The following is a 22,361-nucleotide window of genomic DNA, read 5'->3' on the forward strand; positions in this document are numbered from 1 at the left end:
TATCTACCCTGTCTGGCCCTCGTTTCATGGATCAATTGTTTACAAATAGGGAGGAGTAGACCCAGTCAGGGTTTCGGGTTCAGTGAGTTTGGCCAAACCTGTACCAAAAGATTGGTTCCGGCATTCAGATGCCACCAGTATTTAAAAGGTTAACACTAGAGATGAGCGAACACTAAAATGCTCGGGTACTCGTTATTCGAGACGAACTTTTCCCGATGCTCGAGTGCTCGTCTCGAATAACGAACCCCATTGAAGTCAATGGGAGACTCGAGCATTTTTCAAGGGGACCAAGGCTCTGCACAGGGAAGCTTGGCCAAACACCTGGGAACCTCAGAAAAGGATGGAAACACCACGGAAATGGACAGGAAACAGCAGGGGCAGCATGCATGGATGCCTCTGAGGCTGCTTAAACGCACCATTATGCCAAAATTATGGGCAACAGCATGGCCATGACAGAGTGACAGAATGAAGCTAGATAGCATCTAAAACATGCAATAATTGACCCTGACACTATAGGGGACGGCATGCAGAGGCAGCGGCAGCAGGCTAGAGAGTGTCATGGCGACATACCCTAAATGGACTCAGGCTTCAAACCAATGGGTGGCAGAGAGGAACCAAAGGAGGTGAGCAAGAAGTGCTCAAATAATATCGGTACATGATAAAAGTTTGCCAGTATATTTTGTGGATTACACAGCAGGGTGGCGACAAAGTTAACATGGAAGCCATGAAAACAACCCAAAATTCTGCCTGACACAGCTCGTTTGATAAGGGGACCATGTATGGAGGCAGTGAACTAGTAGTAGATTAAAGGTGCTGCAGTTAAAACTATGTTAGTTGGATCTTGGCATGGAGCTGGCGCTCCGCTGCCAGGCGAGCTTTCGCCAATCCAAGCCCCTGTCTCTAGGCTACTCCCCAAAAAGCACTTTTGTATAAGATCAAGTGTAGTAGCGTTCTTATAAGTTTAGGATATGCCGGGTGAGGGGAATGTAAACAGATACGCAAGAAGCGCATGATGCGCATGGAGCTGGCGCTCCGCTGCCAGGCGAGCTTTCGCCAATCCAAGCCCCTGTCTCTAGGCTACTCCCCAAACAGCACTTTTGTATAAGATCAAGTGTAGTAGCGTTCTTATAAGTTTAGGATATGCCGGGTGAGGGGAATGTAAACAGATGCGCAAGAAGCGCATGATGCGCATGGAGCTGGCGCTCCGCTGCCAGGCGAGCTTTCGCAAATCCAAGCCCCTGTCTCTAGGCTACTCCCCAAACAGCACTTTTGTATAAGATCAAGTGTAGTAGCGTTCTTATAAGTTTAGGATATGCCGGGTGAGGGGAATGTAAACAGATGCGCAAGAAGCGCATGATGCGCATGGAGCTGGCGCTCCGCTGCCAGGCGAGCTTTCGCAAATCCAAGCCCCTGTCTCTAGGCTACTCCCCAAACAGCACTTTTGTATAAGATCAAGTGTAGTAGCGTTCTTATAAGTTTAGGATATGGCGGGTGAGGGGAATGTAAACAGATGCGCAAGAAGCGCTGAAATAATATCCCTAAATGGTAAAAGTTTGCAAGTATATTTTGTGGATTACACAGCAGGGTGGCGACAAAGTTAACAACTTTGATGTGGAATCCATGAAAACAACCCAAATTTCTGCCTGACACACCTCGTTTGATAAAGGGACGATGTATGGAGGCAGCTATATGGACGACTTTTGGAGGTAGCAATGGAGACAACGTGTGGAGGCTGCTATGGAGACAATTTAATTTGGATAGTGCCTGTATGTGGCAGTCCCAAACATTTTTCAAACCAGAGGAGCAGGTAGGTGGCCCTCCAGTAAAATGGGATAGATTGAGTGCCTGTATGTGGCAGTCCCAAAAATTGTTCAAACCAGAGGAGCAGGTAGGTGGCCCTCCAGTAAAATGGAATAGATTGAGTGCCTGTATGTGGCAGTCCCAAAAATTGTTCAAACCAGAGGAGCAGGTAGGTGGCCCTGCAGTAAAATGGAATAGATTGAGTGCCTGTATGTGGCAGTCCCAAAAATGTTTCAAACCAGAGGAGCAGGTAGGTGGCCCTCCAGTAAAATGGGATAGATTGAGTGCCTGTATGTGGCAGTCCCAAAAATGTTTCAAACCAGAGGAGCAGGTAGGTGGCCCTCCAGTAAAATGGAATAGATTGAGTGCCTGTATGTGGCAGTCCCAAAAATTGTTCAAACCAGAGGAGCAGGTAGGTGGCCCTCCAGTAAAATGGAATAGATTGAGTGCCTGTATGTGGCAGTCCCAAAAATTCTTCAAACCAGAGGAGCAGGTAGGTGGCCCTCCAGTAAAATGGAATAGATTGAGTGCCTGTATGTGGCAGTCCCAAAAATTGTTCAAACCAGAGGAGCAGGTAGGTGGCCCTGCAGTAAAATGGAATAGATTGAGTGCCTGTATGTGGCAGTCCCAAAAATGTTTCAAACCAGAGGAGCAGGTAGGTGGCCCTCCAGTAAAATGGGATAGATTGAGTGCCTGTATGTGGCAGTCCCAAAAATGTTTCAAACCAGAGGAGCAGGTAGGTGGCCCTCCAGTAAAATGGAATAGATTGAGTGCCTGTATGTGGCAGTCCCAAAAATTCTTCAAACCAGAGGAGCAGGTAGGTGGCCCTGCAGTAAAATGGAATAGATTGAGTGCCTGTATGTGGCAGTCCCAAAAATGTTTCAAACCAGAGGAGCAGGTAGGTGGCCCTCCAGTAAAATGGAATAGATTGAGTGCCTGTATGTGGCAGTCCCAAAAATTCTTCAAACCAGAGGAGCAGGTAGGTGGCCCTCCAGTAAAATGGAATAGATTGAGTGCCTGTATGTGGCAGTCCCAAAAATTGTTCAAACCAGAGGACCGGGTAGGTGGCCCTCCAGAAAAATGGAATAGATTGAGTGCCTGTATGTGGCACTCACAAAAATTGTTTCAAACAGAGGACCGGGTAGGTGGCCCTCCAGAAAAATTAAATGCATGAAGTATAGCAAGAGCCAGTGGGCCCTGTCAAAAAATAGCCATTTTCCTCTGCTTTACTGTACAAAGAGGAGGAGAAGGAGGAAAATGAGGAGGAGGAGGAGGAGTGGATCAATTATTCAGGTTGAGCTTCCTTCACCTGGTGGAGATTGGAAATTCTGAGAAATCCAGCCTTTATTCATTTTAATAAGCGTCAGCCTGTCAGCGCTGTCAGTCGACAGGCGTGTACGCTTATCGGTGATGATGCCACCAGCTGCACTGAAAACCCGCTCGGACAAGACGCTAGCGGCAGGGCAGGCAAGAACCTCCAAGGCGTACAGCGCCAGTTCGTGCCACATGTCCAGCTTTGAAACCCAGTAGTTGTAGGGAGCTGTGTGATCATTTAGGACGATGGTATGGTCAGCTACGTACTCCCTCACCATCTTTCTGTAAAGATCAGCCCTACTCTGCCGAGACTGGGGACAGGTGACAGTGTCTTGCTGGGGTGACATAAAGCTGGCAAAAGCCTTGTAAAGCGTACCCTTGCCAGTGCTGGACAAGCTGCCTGCTCGCCTACTCTCCCTCGCTACTTGTCCCGCAGAACTACGCACTCTGCCGCTAGCGCTGTCAGAAGGGAAATACTGTTTCAGCTTGTGCACCAGGGCCTGCTGGTATTCATGCATTCTCACACTCCTTTCCTCTGCAGGGATGAGAGTGGCAAGATTTTGCTTGTACCGTGGGTCCAGGAGAGTGAACACCCAGTAATCGGTGCTGGAATAAATTCTTTGAACGCGAGGGTCACGGGATAGGCAGCCTAGCATGAAATCTGCCATATGCGCCAGAGTACCAACGCGTAAGAATTCACTCCCCTCACTGGCCTGACTGTCCATTTCCTCCTCCTCCAACTCCTCCAACTCCTCTTCTTCTGCCCATACACGCTGAACAGTGAAGGACTCAACAATGGTCCCCTCTTGTGTCTCGCCAACATTCTCCTCCTCTTCCTCCTCATCCTCCTCCACCTCCACCTCCTCCGATATGCGCTGAGAAACAGACCTCAGGGTGCTTTGGCTATCAACAAGGGAATATTCTTCCCCCGTCTCTTGTGACGAGCGCAAAGCTTCCGACTTCATGCTGACCAGAGAGTTTTTCAACAGGCCAAGCAGCGGGATGGTGAGGCTGATGATGGCGGCATCGCCACTGACCATCTGTGTTGACTCCTCAAAGTTACTCAGCACCTGACAGATATCAGACATCCACGTCCACTCCTCATTGTAGACTTGAGGAAGCTGACTGACCTGACTACCAGTTCTGGTGGAAGTTGACATCTGGCAGTCTACAATCGCTCTGCGCTGCTGGTAAACTCTGGATAACATGGTCAGTGTTGAATTCCACCTCGTGGGCACGTCGCACAACAGTCGGTGAGCGGGCAGTTGGAGGCGGCGCTGCGCTGCCCTGAGAGTGGCAGCATCTGGGCTGGACTTCCTGAAATGCGCACAGATGCGGCGCACCTTCGTGAGCAAATCAGACAGATTGGGGTATGTCTTGAGGAAACGCTGCACTATCAGATTTAACACATGGGCCAGGCATGGCACATGTGTCAGTCTGCCGAGTTGCAGAGCCGCCACCAGGTTACGGCCGTTGTCACACACAACCATTCCCGGCTTGAGGTTCAGCGGTGCCAGCCACAGATCAGTCTGCGCCGTGATGCCCTGTAATAGCTCTTGGGCGGTGTGCCTTTTGTCGCCTAGGCTCAGCAGTTTGAGCACCGCCTGCTGTCGCTTAGCGACGGCACTGCTGCTGTGCCTAGAGCTACCGACTGATGGCGCCGTGCCCACGGATGGTAGTTCGGAGGAGGAGGTGGAGGAGGGGTGGGAGGAGGAGGAGGCATAGTAGGCCTGAAACACCTGGACCGAGGTAGGCCCCGCAATCCTCGGCGTCGGCAGTATATGAGCAGCCCCAGGGTCAGTCTCGGTCCCAGCCTCCACCAAGTTAACCCAATGTGCCGTCAGCGATATATAGTGGCCCTGCCCGGCAGCACTCGTCCACGTGTCCGTGGTCAGGTGGACCTTGTCAGAAACGGCGTTGGTCAGGGCACGGATGATGTTGTCTGACACGTGCTGGTGCAGGGCTGGGACGGCACATCGGGAAAAGTAGTGGCGGCTGGGGACCGAATACCGAGGGGCGGCCGCCGCCATGAGGTTGCGAAAGGCCTCGGTCTCTACTAGCCTATAGGGCAGCATCTCCAGGCTAAGCAATCTGGAGATGTGCACATTAAGGGCTTGGGCGTGCGGGTGGGTTGCACTATATTTGCGTTTCCGCTCCAGCGTCTGGGGTATGGAGAGCTGAACGCTGGTGGATGCTGTGGAGGATCGTGGAGGCGACGATGGGGTTTTTGGGCCAGGGTCCTGGGCAGGGGGCTGACTAGCAGCTGACACAGGGGAAGGAGCAGTGGTGTGCACGGCCGGAGGTGAACGGGCTTGTTGCCACTGAGTGGGGTGCTTAGCATTCATATGCCTGCGCATACTGGTGGTAGTTAAGCTAGTAGTGGTGGAACCCCTGCTGAGCCTGGTTTGGCAAATGTTGCACACCACAGTCCGTCGGTCATCCGGTGTTTCCTTAAAGAACCTCCACACTTCTGAAGATCTAGCCCTCGCCGCAAGAGCCCTCACCACGGGAGCTTCACTAGTTGACAGTGGCGCTGATGCACCAGCTCTGGCCCTGCCTCTCCGTCTGGCCCCACCACTGCCTCTTCCAACCTGTTCAGGTCGAGGACTCTCCTCCGTCTCAGAAGCACTGTGTTCACCCGGCCTCTCAACCCAGCTTGGGTCTGTCACCTCATCATCCTCCGATCCCTCAGTCTGCTCCCCCCTCGGACTTCCTGCCCTGACAACAACTTCCCCACTGTCTGACAACCGTGTCTCCTCATCGTCGGACACCTCTTTACACACTTCCACTACGTCAAGAAGGTCATCATCACCCACAGACTGTGACTGGTGGAAAACCTGGGCATCGGAAAATTGCTCAGCAGCAACCGGACAAGTGGTTTGTGACTGTGGGAAGGGTCCAGAAAACAGTTCCTCAGAGTATGCCGGTTCAAATGGCAAATTTTCCTGGGAGGGGGCAGACTGGGGGGGAGGAGGCTGAGGTGCAGGAGCTGGAGGAGTGGGGATTTCGGTGACATGGGTGGACTGCGTGGAAGACTGACTGGTGGTGGACAAATTGCTCGAAGCATTGTCAGCAATCCACGACATCACCTGTTCGCACTGTTCTGGCCTCAACAGTGCTCTACCACGAGTCCCAGTAACTTCAGACATGAACCTAGGGAGTGTAGCTCTGCGGCGTTCCCCTGCTCCCTCATCAGCAGGTGGTGTCTCACCCCGCCCAGGACCACGGCCTCTGACCCCTGCAGTAGTTGGACGCCCACGTCCCCGCCCTCGTCCTCTACCCCTAGCCCTGGGGTTAAACATTTTTAAAATGAGAGTTATAACTTTTTTTTTTTTTTTACTTTTTTTTTTTGTGTGTTTTTTTGTGTTTTTTGTTTTTTTTTGTGTTTTTTGTTTTTTTTTGAGTTTTTAGAACCAAACAATCCTATCCTATTGCTATGGCTATTTTCTAGCCAAGTATCAAAGGAAGCACACTACTATGCCAGATGAGATGACACTGAGTTATTGCCTAATAGAAATCCAACCCCTACTGAATTTTGCCACTTCAGCCTTTGCTATGGATATGTGCGCCACTAAGCGCAGAACACAGCGGTCGCAAGTCTCACTACAAATTGCTCAGAATTGGCAAGTACATGCACTGCAGAAACTACAGCCACCAGCAGATCAACCAGAAATCAAATATATAGAACGCTACTGTAGGCTTCAAGAAGCTATTTGTATTCTCCTATGGCTATTTTCTAGCCAAGTATCAAAGGAAGCACACTACTATGCCAGATGAGATGACACTGAGTTATTGCCTAATAGAAATCCAACCCCTACTGAATTTTCCCACTTCAGCCTTTGCTATGGATATGTGCGCCACTAAGCGCAGAACACAGCGGTCGCAAGTCTCACTACAAATTGCTCAGAATTGGCAAGTACATGCACTGCAGAAACTACAGCCACCAGCAGATCAACCAGAAATCAAATATATAGAACGCTACTGTAGGCTTCAAGAAGCTATTTGTATTCTCCTATGGCTATTTTCTAGCCAAGTATCAAAGGAAGCACACTACTATGCCAGATGAGATGACACTGAGTTATTGCCTAATAGAAATCCAACCCCTACTGAATTTTGCCACTTCAGCCTTTGCTATGGATATGTGCGCCACTAAGCGCAGAACACAGCGGTCGCAAGTCTCACTACAAATTGCTCAGAATTGGCAAGTACATGCACTGCAGAAACTACAGCCACCAGCAGATCAACCAGAAATCAAATATATAGAACGCTACTGTAGGCTTCAAGAAGCTATTTGTATTCTCCTATGGCTATTTTCTAGCCAAGTATCAAAGGAAGCACACTACTATGCCAGATGAGATGACACTGAGTTATTGCCTAATAGAAATCCAACCCCTACTGAATTTTGCCACTTCAGCCTTTGCTATGGATATGTGCGCCACTAAGCGCAGAACACAGCGGTCGCAAGTCTCACTACAAATTGCTCAGAATTGGCAAGTACATGCACTGCAGAAACTACAGCCACCAGCAGATCAACCAGAAATCAAATATATAGAACGCTACTGTAGGCTTCAAGAAGCTATTTGTATTCTCCTATGGCTATTTTCTAGCCAAGTATCAAAGGAAGCACACTACTATGCCAGATGAGATGACACTGAGTTATTGCCTAATAGAAATCCAACCCCTACTGAATTTTCCCACTTCAGCCTTTGCTATGGATATGTGCGCCACTAAGCGCAGAACACAGCGGTCGCAAGTCTCACTACAAATTGCTCAGAATTGGCAAGTACATGCACTGCAGAAACTACAGCCACCAGCAGATCAACCAGAAATCAAATATATAGAACGCTACTGTAGGCTTCAAGAAGCTATTTGTATTCTCCTATGGCTATTTTCTAGCCAAGTATCAAAGGAAGCACACTACTATGCCAGATGAGATGACACTGAGTTATTGCCTAATAGAAATCCAACCCCTACTGAATTTTGCCACTTCAGCCTTTGCTATGGATATGTGTGCCACTAAGCGCTAAACACAACGGTAGCAAGTCCCCCTGCTAATTCCTCACAAAATGGTAAAAGATGCAAATTAAAATAAAAAAAGTAGAACGTTATTGTAGCCCTAAGAAGGGCTGTTGGGTTCTTTGAGAATCACTCCTGCCTAACAGTAAGCTAATAGAACACCCTAACGCTTTCCCTGACCAGCAGCAGCTCTCTCCCTAGCGGCATCCAGAGACAGAATGATCCGAGCAGCGCGGCCAGCGGCTAGTCTATCCCAGGGTCACCTGATCTGGCCAGCCAACCACTGCTATCGACGTGTAAGGGTACCACGTCATGCTGGGTGGAGTGCAGAGTCTCCTGGCTTGTGATTGGCTCTGTTTCTGGCCGCCAAAAAGCAAAACGGCGGGAGCTGCCATTTTCTCGAGCGGGCAAAGTATTCGTCCGAGCAACGAGCAGTTTCGAGTACCCTAATGCTCGACCGAGCATCAAGCTCGGACGAGCATGTTCGCTCATCTCTAGTTAACACCCATGATCGTGTTAGCGGTGGATGAGAAAATCTGGTTGATGGACTGCTCCGCCGCTCTTCCAGATGAGCCCAAACTCCAACCCCAAACTACTGGTTGTAGAACATTGCGGTTCGGATCTGCTCATCACTGTTCACAAATACTCCCAGTTGGGCAAATCAAATCAACGCTTGCTCTCTGTTACCGGCCACTGCGGCCATGGCTAGTCACCCTAGAACTAGAAGCCATGGTAAGACAAAATTTTATTTCTTACATTCAACCCATGAAAAAACCCTCTTAAAGGCATCTTAGCTTTTATTCTAAATCACAGAACTTTGGCAGGGATTGGTTCAGGGATCGGTTTGCCTGCTGTTTATTCTCCTTTTTCTTTTTCATATTTGAAAGTTTTTTTGAAGTCATATTCTCCCTGTTTTTCTAACATAGGGACAATATGGGAACACGGAAAATAGCCGAACAGATAGACCGAATGCAGAATGGCCCCACATATGCGGCAAATTCTCCATTTGGCCAGGCTGTCGGAAGAGAGTCAGCGAAACCCAATTCTCTACCTATTAGACCTGCACTTATATTGTCGATATGTCATAAATATGAGGGGTTTTGGTAAAATACTTTTACCTTAATTCACAACTTGTTCACAGAAGTGGATAATACTTATTTGTGGTTTGAGTGGTAGCCCAGGACCCAAGCCTTCTAGGGGACCCGTGGCCACCCAAACCACCCATCAAATTTTATATTCAGAAGGACTCATATAAGAAATCCTTGTACATCTTTCACAGCTCTCAATACCCATCTACAGAAGAGCCATTTCAGGTCCTTGCAAGGTCCTCAAAACTTCATGAAACCACAGATTGAAAGCAGTAGAAGGGACACATCCTCCATTCCCCAAGAAGCTGGTACTGCTACCAGATTTAGGTGACGTCAAGGCTTGTAGTGGCTATGATATTCATAGAGCCCAGAGCCCGTAACAGTCTTCATCCTCCCCTACTTTTTGATGTGAACCAGGCAGTCAAGACCCCTACAGGTTTTTATTGTGACTATATTATTAGGATTAGTGACCAGAGTGAAAAGATCCAGTAACAACATTGGTTTTCTTTTCCTGTATTTGTCCAAAAACATGACACAATGAAACCTTTGAAATGGGAACCAGGTTTATATAACTCAGCCTCTGAGCTGCAGAAGGAAATGTACAATCTGATCCCGAGGCAACCCTACTCTTGAACCGAAGTGCAGGAAGGCATAAAATGTCATCCATGATAGGGATTTATTAGTGCAGACAATTTGGCCTGAGCCTTTCTCCAAACAGAAAACACTAATTATTCCTCCGTTTCTGAAAATATATAATTCAGTAGATCACCGTGGTCATGTCTACTTCACACATCATCTCTAATACTGAAGATTTTTAATTGGGGTCTACAAAAAGTCACTATTCGGCTTATCAAAAGTTTGGACACAGGAAATGCAATTAAAATGTTGACGAAATATCAGGAAAAAAATTAGCTTTTGAAAATCTTTAAAAAATAGTAATTTTTTTTTTTTCACTTTTACCGAAGAAGCAAATAAATCAATACATGAGATGATCCAGTCTGTGAATTCCCTCTGGTTTACAAACTAAAGAGCCTTTTCAACCCCGAAGGCAGAATTATAATGCAAGTTTTGTGCTTTGGTTCGCAATTTTTAAATTTTTTTTGGCATCCTTTCACTAGTATTTTTGGCAAAGATATAACTGAATGTATGCAAATTCCTGCCATCAGTTTCCTATTGTCATCATATAAATTGAAATTAAGATCTCTGTCCACATCTATTCATCTAATTCACTGTATAATTATTCAAATTTGTCCTAAATTAATTCTTGAGTTACATGAAAAAATTGTTTGCAATTAAAACATTGTCAAATTCGTTTTAAGACTATTTTTGCATTCGCATTCCTTCTCAAATTAACTGTACATTTTTCGGAATGTGTTTTCATTATTTTTTGTGTAATTTGACCGTTTTAGCGTTGATCTTTCAATATTATTTTCTGCTTTCATCGTTTCATTATTAATTGCTTTTCGTGGTATTTTTGTTTTTATACTATCACAAGTGCAATTAAAAGTTTCTTTGTTTCAATTATATAATTTTTTTTTTTTGCTCTAAATGCTTCTTTTGTTCTAAATGTGTCCTCGCTGTTCAACAAAAACAGCAGAAAAAAGAACAAACAGGGAAAAACGGAAAAAAAAGAACAAACAGAGCAATCCAGGAGGCTGATTTGTTAGCTAGTAATTGAACACAAAGCTTTGAGATTTCGAGTTTCTATTTGTAATTTGTTCTTTGTTCGAATTTTAATTGTTATTTTGGATATGAAATACTATGATCAATAGGAAGAGGTAATAAAACAATAAACACTGATGTAACACGGATTATTATAATTGTAGCGAAGGGAGTGTTATAAACAAGAAAATATTACAATGGGACGTGTTCATCAAAGCTACAGGTGTGGAAAAACGCCCAAAAAATTAAATCCTAAAAATAGCATTAATAGAGTTTATTATTATTACTATAACAAGAAAAAGTGGTCACAGCCCAAAGTGTTACAACACTAAGGTTAAAATAGTCAATACAGAGCCAACACATGTATGGAAGTCAAGTCCTTCTGTGCAAATGTTCATTTTCTTCGGTTCATCAAGTTTATTTTTATTTAAAAATTCTAGATATTTGGCCCCCTTTTTGCTTAAAAACAATACTAGTTTTTACATCTATGAGTTCTTACATGCAGCTGTTAAATTATTTTACCTGAATTATGAATTTATTCACCTTCAGAAATCTTTTGTCAAGACCTCTTGTAAGCTCTTCACTTCCTAAGACCACTGTCCATTCTGCGCTAAACCACAGGTGCCAACTGGACAGGAGTACCTGCCTGGCTAAGTGCAAAGTACAGACAGACAGACAAACAGACACAAGACAGGTAAAAAGTGAACTGTAACAAACCAGGTCAAGACCAAGATGGTGATAAGGTACACAATCAGGAAACAAAACAATAGTCAAAATACAGGCAAAAGGTCAGCTGGTTCTTTAAGGGGTTATCCAAGCTTAAAGATTGTTTTATACATGGTTGGAGGGGCTTTAAACCTAATAAAGAATATATGCTTACACCCTGCCCCCTCCAACCGCTCCTGTTCAGCCGTGGTGCAACCTGTCACTGTGAAGTTGCGGCTACTGCCTCACACCTCCCACAGCCAGAAAATAAGCTGAGAAGTTGCATACTGGTGGTAGGGATGGCACGACTGGGCTCTGCATACAAACAGAGGCCTGGCAGAGACAAGCGGCACAGTGGCTGAACAGGAGAGCCGGCGGTGGAAAGTATATGTTCTTTATTATATTTAAAGCCCGCGCAGCCATGTTTAAAAAGTCTTTACACCTGAACCTCCCCTTTAATGCCATCGGCTGGATAGTAAGGGTTAATGTCTTTCTATTTCTATTTTTATGAACATTCTTATTAATCTTATTATCTGATTAAGCCTTAATGCCACATCATTTTTTTCTCATAGTAACCCATCAGAATTTTTTGTGTTTTTTTGTCCAAGCCAGTAGTACTTCTCCAAATTTGAGGCACACTTCTCAGATGAGGCAACATTATTTACAGGGGCAGATGGACTTCAATCAACAATAACAAGTCTCACATATGCTCAATAGAAAATTTATAGTGTCCTGGTTTATAATTATTTTATAGCGAAATCTTGGCAGATATGTGACCATTGACCATATAAAATACCTTAGTGCGAAATATTTAGGTGAATAGACATTTCTCTCCAAAGCAATAATGTTTTCCAGCAAATATTAGTCATTGTTACCCAAATTACCGTGCTTTCCAAAATTCTTAAAAATGTACAAACTCCACAAAGAATCAAGCAATCATAGCTTCCAAATCCCAAATACGGGCAGTCCCTGGGTTACGTACAAGATAGGTTCTGTAGGTTTGTTCTTAAGTTGGAAACCATATACTTTATCATTGTAACCCCAGCCAATTTTTTTTTTGGTCTCTGTGACAATTGGATTTTAAAAATGTTGGGTTGTTATAAGAACCAGGATTAACAATAAAGCTTAATTACAGACACATTTAATAACTGTTACAGCTGATTATTGTAGCCTAGGACTAAAGTACAGTGATTACCAACATCCAGAAGTCCGTTTGTAACTAGGGGTCATCTGTAAGTCAGGTGTTCTTAAGTAGGGGACCTCCTGTAATTTAAAAAGGGGGACCGTGTGATAAAGAAAGTGTTGAGTTGCAACTCTTGGCACAGCCCATTGGCAGTATAAATATATGTGACATATTTTTTTCTTTCTTTGGGTGTCCATTGTAGGTAATAAAGTCCATAACTATTTGGTACTTCTGGGGTATCTTTGGGGTATCCTTATTTCTGGAGCCTACTTATTGCATAGCTACGCTATGAATGATGTGGATCTTTAGATCTTTAAGCTAAGTTGGTATCCTGAATATGTCTATATATGGACCTGATCTCTTGGGCCCAAGAATATGCTGGGGCTAATTTTTGGGTAAATCCACTCTCGATTGGGTTAGCAGGACTTTTCCAGTATTTGACTATACAACTGAGATGCATTACACCCTGTACCTCCATCGCATCAGCCTAAATATAGTGGACGGTATAATCTATTCTCACTGTACTTCTACCCGTCTTGCCTACGGTGCAGATTTTTTTTACTAAAAAAACCCTCTAAACCCATGATATGTAATTGAAGGCTATCCCTTTTGTAATATTACTTTTCTTCTGTGGTCACTGCTGAGTGAATTCTTCCATGGAATCAATTGCTCCTGGATTCTGTATTTTAGTCCCCGGTGCATATTGATACATTTAATCTTCTTGTTCCAGAGTATGCATCAGATTGCCTTGTTTAGCTGTAGACACCTCTCACTTCTCCGGTAGCCCCGATAACCCCATCTACAAGACGGAGATTACATTCTGACATTGAATATGCGGCTTGGAAGCAATACAGGGTGGTTTGGAAAAACTTAGCTGAATTTGCAATTGTAAGCGTCTGAGTTCATCTCTCCAGTTGTGGAAAGTCAATTTATTCGGCTTTTATTTATTTTTTTTCCTCCTAAGCTTTCCCCGAGCCACTCGAACAATAAGCCCACACATGTAGGATTTGGCACCGGGCAAAGTCACGTGATGAATCTATTTGGATTCAGCAGTATTTACAATGAATGATCTGAGTCAGGTTTATTGCTGCCGAAGCAAAGGAAAATCCTATGTAGAAGAGATGATAAATGTTAGAGAGGAAAAACAGAGTTTTACATGTATTGAAAGCCGTGTTTTTATAAGTGTTTTTTTATTTCTCTGGAAATATCTTAAATCTGTTTTTTTTGGTAATTTTATCTTTATTGTTTTATTACTTTTTTAGGTTGACTTTAGCTTGCAAAGAATGTTTATTAAGGGATATGATTACGAAAGCTTCAAATTTCATCACAGTGGGGCTTTGGTCGTCTTTGATTTTGATTAAGAAAATGAATTTTAAATATTCTTTAAGAATATTCAACGTACTGGGTTATGTTCAGTCCCAATACAGGAGCCTAATTTATTTGCAAACTTAAATATTATTGCTTATGTTTTGCCGATGTATCTAAAGGAATATGAATCTGGTGGACCGGCCCTCTAATACCTTAGATATATAACCCTTTGAATTTAGAGGATACTGTAAAATAACTATTGTGGTTGTGACACAGGGAAGCTAATTTTTTAATAACATTTTTTAAATAGGTTTCTTCCTAGTTATAACTAGTGGCTTATTTCATATTTAGAGATGAGCGAATGCTCACCCACGATCTTTGCTGTCACCAATTCTGGGTGTTATCCTATTCAGGGTTGGCTCCAGGTTTCAGTAGGCCCCTGGGTGATAGAGAACAGTGGGTCCTTTTGCAGTAAACTCACAGTGCAGCATTATCAATTCAGAAACTAAAAGAGTCTCCTGTCGTAAAATATTCCCTAGTTTATCATCCCAAACAGCCCCCTCATGGTTATTTTATATAAGGATTTCTTATGTTCAGCCTTCTGTGCCCCCCCCCCCCCCCCTCCAGCAGCTCAGGGACCCGACACTTGCCCAGGCTTGCCCAGTGCTGACGCTGGCTCTGATTCTATTGATGCCGGCAGCAAGGCTTTGTCAGCAGAGATCAAGGTGTTACTGTTGGGGGGTGAGTGTGAACGCTGATCCCAAACTTTTAGCTGAATTCTAGGTCCAAGGGCCTACACCGAAAGCGCTTGGCATGATCCAAATCATTGTAGGTTCAGGTCCACTCAATGCTACTCATATCCTAAGTCATCTCCTTTTTTAAAAAAAATATTATTCTAGGCAGACATTCCATTCACTTTTTAGACTATGCAATACTATATAGTATGTAACTCATCAAGATAAGACCCCCTTATTTGTACCTTTGAAGCGGTCTTTACCAAAATAAACAAGGAAGTATGGGGGTTCATAAATAACTAACCTATTTATACTATGGAACACCCCTAGGTTATGTCCCAGTCATGCTTGTTGACTCATGCCGTACTACATTAACAACAAGTAAGTGGAGTTAAAGATATCAAAATTACATTTACACGGTGTAAAACAAATTGCTTGATAGTAGTATTAAAAACAAGTTCATAGTAATGAACAGAAAAAAGTCAGCCCAGAAGGGAAGCCCAGTAGTATAAGTGATAAAACTAATGGTAAAAAGGATCGGACATATATTATAACCATAAGGAAACAAAGGCCAAGCTCAGAACTCGCACAGAAACATCCTAGCCAAGACACAGATACTGGGGCAGATTTACTTACCTGGTCCATTCGCGATCCAGCGGGGCGTTCTCTGCTTGAATCGGGCCCTTAGTAAATGACCCCCACTGTATAGCTGCTGTCATAAAAAAACACATTTAGTCCTATAATGTGTACCCATGTTTGTATATGCGCTTCCAAATTGCCAGGTATATGACCCCCCCAATACGTGATTTTGTCTGGACAAAATTCATAGGGGCAGATTTACTTACCCGGTCCATTCGCGATCCAGCGGCGAGTTCTCTGCGCTGGATTCAGGTCCGGCCGGGATTCATTAAGGTGGTTCCTGCGCTGAAGAGCATCGGAACGTGCTGGAGTTCACCGAGCCGGGCTGAGTGAAGGTAAGTGCAAGCTCCGCGACAGATTTTTTTTTTTAAATGCTGCGGTTTTTCCAAATCCGTCGGGTTTTCGTTTGGCCAAGCCCCCCGATTTCCGTTGCGTGCATCCCAGCGCCGATGCGCCACAATCCGATCGTGTGCGCCAAAATCCCGGGGCAATTCAGGGGAAATCGGCGCAAATTGGAAATATTCGGGTAACACGTCGGGAAAACGCGAATCGGGCCCTTAGTAAATGACCCCCATAGTAGTGCAACTTTAAAGCAGCCTATGGCGGGGAGTAAATAAAAGAAAACAAAAATAAGTAAAAACTATACTTAAAATCCATCTCAAAATTCCCAGTTAAGTCCCTTTAACTCATGAAAAATCTTTTCACATGTTTAATAGATTCCATAAATTTCCACTCGGTTGCAACAAGTGCAGTCAGTGCGCCGCCACAATGAGTAACTAGGTCACTAAAGTAAAACGGCACCATGCCGCCTAAACATAAGACAACTTTCAGGATTAGTTGCTCCTTCCTATTTTACTGCTTTCTCTCCAGATGATACATGGCCGCCTTCTCTTTCTTTAGTAGTTACTTTGTATGTTTCCAGGGGCTCTGTTGGGAACGATCTGCTATGAGAACCCGATATCGGAGATTTGTGGATATAGTTTCTATATGTTGGATACACAAGGACACTTTAAATCCTGAAAATAATTTTCTACTCGGTAGTTTTACGATGGTTTTAGTGGAGCATTTGTGATCCTTTCACTCTACATCACTACATCCGTCAACTCCGAAACCCCATTTCCAGGAGCAGTCCTCTTTCACCTCCCATCGCGCATTCAACGAACAGAGTATTTTTCGACTCAGGCTGCGAGTTATGATTACTTTATTAAATAATGACCTTGAAATGTATTTTAAAGTATATTTTCTTCCCATGAATTTATTAGATTTTTGTAAAAGTATGAGGAATAGAAGCCATGAAAAATATCTTTAGCTTCAATTTCCCTCTTAAAGAATGTTCCCTTTATCCGTCTCTCGTTTACAATGATGTCAGGCCTCTTATTTTTATTAGCGAGATCACAGAAATAATTTTCTAGGTTATTTTGGCTTGACCTCACTCGAAAGAACTTGAAAGTTCTCTAAATGAAATGCCAGGTACAGGCTGGAAAGGAGTTTAGACGACATTTAATCTATATTTTAATACAAGACTCTAAAGCAGAATTCTACTTCTTATTTCTATGACATATTTTTAGATGAAAGGGTTTTACAAATGATACTTGATCAAGTTGAAATGTTTTTTTTCTGGGTTTAAAATATTGATAACATAACTATAGAATAGGTATTTCGGTGAAGATTGGTGGCGGTAGTGGTTGGAACAATAAGCGGACAGCTCCACTCTCAGTGTAGTGGTCAAGCCAATTACTGCAGATACTCTTCTATTCCTTTGAAGAGAGGCGTAGTATCAGAACTCTCTGATGGGTTCTTTGTGCAGTGTTCTTGGCTTGTGACCACATCCGGGGCTATGCTCTGTTTGAGGATGATGATTGACATGTTGTCTCTGAGCTGGGGGTGTGTCACAGGTCCTTGTTGGAGTGATGGATGGCTTAACCATTCTACTGCAGGGGCAGAGTTTAGGCATCACATCTACCCCCCCCCTTCCTTGTCTTTCCATTCAGGGCCTGATAATGGATCTTCTGGATCAGTTGATTCTGATGGATTCTATTGTACCTTACTTTAAACTTCTGGTCACTCTGACTTTTGCTTGCTTGCTAACAATTTTCTTGGTTAGACCTCATGCACATGTTCCATGACCTGGCTGCAATATCTCTGGCCAGATCACGCCCCCCCCCCCATACCGGTCTACTACAGCCGATCACAATGTGGTGAGCATGGTGTACAAACGGCTAACCCCTCTCCCTCTTCCACTCCATGAGCAAGGGGCTGATTATTTTCGACCGGTGCTGCCATCTTGGTTCTGATCCAATTAGACTGACTTCACGTTTGTCTGCTCAAACTCTGTTAATTTATTCGTTCTGAGCATGTACCCAGGGTAGAGACCATCGTCCAGTTGTTACCTGTGGGCTAGATTAGTGTGGGCAAGTAGGCAGGAACAGTGGTGGTGGAAGCTCAGGGCTCTTCCTTCCCTGTCAGGAAACTATGCTGCAGTAACTTATTCAACCACTACACTGAGAATGGAGTCATCAACTTTATTGGTCCTGGAGATATAAAGGGACAATAACGCCCCTACACAGCTATTGACATTTCTATGATCATAATCTATTGAAAAAAAATGTTAGTTTTAAGATCACATTGCAATGTATGCAGATTGATTATTGATATATTAGATGATCAGACATCTCCTTTAATGGATGTATTAAGAGCAATCTCTTGGTCCAACCCAGAAATTATTCATTATCCTGTGGTCTGGAGAAAGCTAATTTTGACTTTTTCTGGGCAGAATCTCCAATAAATACCAGAAAACCATAAATCTACCAATCTACCAGAAAACCATAAAAAAATTCTTATTTGAGAGTAATTTGTTTTCAATGATGAGCAAGTACTTTGATCAAGCAACATTAGCTACTACCAGTTTATGCATGACTTGTAATAAGTTGGTTGCTTTTCTAATGGTTTTATGATTTTGCCCCTTTTGCCCCTTTCCATTGCCCACGTCTCGTCAATGTATAATCCTAATGATTTATTTTTAATGATTTATTTTAATTCAACCTCATTTTGAATTTCAGAACAACAGTTGTGTGATCCCGGAGAATTCCTATGTCACGATAATGTCACGTGTGTGTCACAGAGCTGGCTATGTGATGGAGAACAGGACTGTCCGGATAAGTCAGACGAAACGTTAGGTCACTGTAAGTTATGGCTTTTATCTCACGTTTCAGAGTCTATTGCTTTCGGGTTCATGTGCTATTTTCATGAGTTTGAATAATAATAATAATAATAATAATAATTATTATTATTATTATTCAGACAATTATGAAATGTAAATAATTGAAGGCGTAGGAGATGACGTGTAAATAATTGAAGTGGACTCATTTCTATCAATGGCATTTTTGGTGTTTTCAATGCAAATTTCTTGTTATGACCTAAAGAATTATATTTTTTGAGCTCTATGATAATTATATCCCTTGGGTCAAGGGTTGGACTGGTTGGAATATAAATTTTTCTAGTCTACATTGTGAAGGACTGGAAAGTTATCAAACCACCACTTCCTTTCCTGATATATGTAAGCTATTACATGATTATCGTATTGTACTTTTTGATGTATTTCAAGAGCATTGAAATTTTCTCTTTTAGCAAATATAGAATTATTTCTAAGGAAACCAATCTGTGTTGTACTGCATCATAATTACCCAGTTTGCTGGTCCTTGGTGTCAAGTGTTTTTTTTTACAAAAATATGTTAGAGTTTAGTAAATCTAATCCATACACCTTAAAGGACGTGTTCCACCAGGATGAAGGATTGTAAAGCGAGCACACTGACATACTGGTGTTTACCCCTTCTGGCAGGATCTGCTCTTCTTTAAGCTTTTGATGCCCCTGTTTTTACAAAAAAAGGCTTTAAAAATTATGCAAATGAGCCAGAGGGGCTTCATAATTGTTAATGGATCTTGGAGCAACTAATTTACATAATCATTAAAGATTTTTTTTTATAAAAACAAGGGAATACAATATGTAATTGTGCTTGGTCTACAATCCTTCATGCTGGGAGTAGATGTCTTTTAAGTTATACTTAAACATTTTTGATGGAAACCAGCTCGGCACTCATGGGTTGATCAATGGAAGGTGAATGTATTGTTCATGAACATAGATATAAAACCCAGACAGAGTTCTTACTTGGAAGCAGTTTTTTTTCCCAGTTTTTCTGCATAAAACATTTGCGACATACCTGAGTTTCTCATCAAACAGCAATCTCATGAAAATGATAATTATTTTAATATTAATCTAAGTCAAAGAGATATTCCTCAATACAGGTGAGTTGAGCCTCTTGCCTCAGGCACCACCACCACGGCAAGATTATGATCTGCATCAGGGATGCAATAAGATGGTACAAAGCAGGACCTGACACTTAAAAATATGTTTCTCAATACCTGATGTAAAGAGGGGTTTGAGACGCAACATGGAAAACTTACTAAACTTTACTAAAAAAAAAACAATATACATATACTGCATGGGACAGAGGGGACACCATTCAGAATTCTGCTATGGGGTCTAGCCTCTCCTACTTACATCCCTGTGTACATCTACTAGATGGGACAGAGGGGGCACCATTCAGAATTCTGCCATGGGGTCTAACCTCTCCTAGTTATCTCATTGTATACATCTACTAGATGGGACAGAGGGGGCCTCATTCATAATTCTGCTATGGGGTCTAACCTCTCCTAGTTACATCCCTGTATACATCTACTAGATGGGACAGAGGGGGCACCATTCAGAATTCTGCCATGGGGTCTAGCCTCTCCTAGTTATCTCATTGTATACATCTACTAGATGGGACAGAGGGGGCCTCATTCATAATTCTGCTATGGGGTCTAACCTCTCCTAGTTACGCCACTGTATACATCTACTAGATGGGACAGAGGGGACACCATTCAGAATTCTGCTATGGGGTCTAACCTCTCCTAGTTACATCCCTGTATACATCTACTAGATGGGACACAGGGGGCACCATTCAGAATTCTGCTATGGGGTCTAGCCTCTCATACTTACATCCCTGTGCACATCTACTCGATGGGACAGAGGGCAGCGCCATTCCATAGCTCTGAGGCAGGAGAGAGTTTAGGTTCACTTCTGCCAATATGTATACGTAGCCCCAAGCAGCTTGATGACCCTTTTATATCATATTTTTTTCTTTTAGATTGACACAAGGTATAGAAATCACACCTTTTTTTACAGTGATTTTTTTATCCTTTAGAAAAAAAAATAGAAAAAAGTATCTTTGCTATTATTCATTACCTTCTATTGGAAATATAGATCTCTCCAGAGCACAAAGCCAAACGCTACATAAACGCGAGCTGTTATCTGTAAGAAAATATATAAAAGCGATAGATCATAACTATGGCTCCGGCACAAGTGGAAGGAAAACAGATCCGCTTAAAGAAACTAGATGGAAAATACAGGTTTGCTTAACATTGCTTAACAATACCCATAGAAGTGGCAGGAGCCGTCGGAGAGCACAGCAGTATGTGAATAGATTACGGAGCACAAATGACTAGAGAGAAGATGTTATTAAATTTTAATGTCCCCAGTTTGTGTCGAAGGAAAATGAGAATGTTTCCTGTTGAATGTCACTATGTTAATCACGACGTATAAAAGACTGAGACTGACAAGAACAAAGCGCACCGAGGATTTATAAAGTATCGAGGAGAAGCATTAAGTACTTTTTATTTGCTGAAAAACTCACAAGATAGTTGGAGGCGATTGGCTAGATTTAATAAAAGACTGATGCGAAGCTCCGCGCCGATATCTGTTGTTCTTCTGTCTTTCTCCATTTGTAGGAAAGATGTGACCTAAATCTCAGACAAAAAATGATTCACCGAGTTAAATGGTCTTGGACCCAAGGCGATATGTCTGCCCTTCGTAACGTCTGGGAATAACATTGACGTAACGGAAATGAGAAATTAATGTATAGATAGTAATTTTCAGCTAAAAATTCAAGGGGTTATCCAGGGATAGGCCAGTCCTGCTATCATCAGGAAGTCAACTAATAAACTGGTTTTGACCTTGCGTCTCATGTCCAGCAACCCCCCCCCCCCCCGTTGACAACCTTAAAATTGGTGGGCTACCTCTACTGTTCAACAGCAAAGCCAACCTCCTATCTAACCTCCTAAGGTGGCTATTTTAAATCAGATAAAAATTCACTTTTGTTGAAAAATATCAACATACCAGTTCGCAAGTTGTATGTTTCATTGCTGCCTGACGTAGTAATTCACATTAAAAGGAATCCATCAAAATACATCATGATAAACCAAGGACACCAACTCATAGATTCAGGCACCGTGACTGTGGTATATTCCTATATTTATTATCCATGGCCTCCTTCCTTCTAAAATCAACTTTTACAATTATGCTAATGAACCATATCGTAGATTTCCAGGCTGTTACACTGTGCAACACGCCAAAGAAGCAGGGTGGAGGGGGAGATGTACACAGGTGTGTGCAGTCTAACTGCCTGTGAAGCTGTGGTAACAATACCTTCACCTTTCTGGCTAATTAGCATAATTTAAAAAGTTTATTCTAGAAGGATGAAGGCCCCGGATAACCAATATGAGAAGATTACACAGTAATGGTGCCTGGATCTATGAACAATGTCCATGGCTTATCATCATGGTAGATTTAATTTATAGAAGCCACAACACCAGATAGAGCCCATGGTCAAAAGAAAGCTGTCTTCTTCTGGGCCACTTCTGGGCAGTTTACATAAGTTCACATAGTTTTGGATATAAAAAAAATCTTCAGCTTCTATCAAAGATAAAATTCAAGTTTTATGGCAATCGCTGATGTAAATGCTGATTAGAATTTGAGTCTTTTTTAAATTATGGCATTTTTGCTATTGCTAGTGGTGGTGAACCAATGGCACTGGT

General features: G+C 43.0%; 1 protein-coding gene across 6 annotated transcripts in view; it reads left to right on the plus strand.

Annotated features, from left to right (window-relative positions):
* Nucleotides 1-22,361, plus strand: part of LRP1B (LDL receptor related protein 1B) — a 1,123,330-nt gene that overhangs the window by 201,400 nt on the left and 899,569 nt on the right. For all 6 annotated transcript variants that reach the window (XM_072122223.1, XM_072122226.1, XM_072122225.1 and 3 more), the window contains exon 2: nt 18,509-18,631. In XM_072122223.1, coding sequence (XP_071978324.1) covers nt 18,509-18,631 — 123 coding nt within the window. The remainder of the gene's footprint in view (nt 1-18,508; nt 18,632-22,361) is intronic.

This window comes from Engystomops pustulosus, chromosome 8, assembly GCF_040894005.1.
Source record: "Engystomops pustulosus chromosome 8, aEngPut4.maternal, whole genome shotgun sequence".
NCBI classification, from domain to species: domain Eukaryota; kingdom Metazoa; phylum Chordata; class Amphibia; order Anura; family Leptodactylidae; genus Engystomops; species Engystomops pustulosus.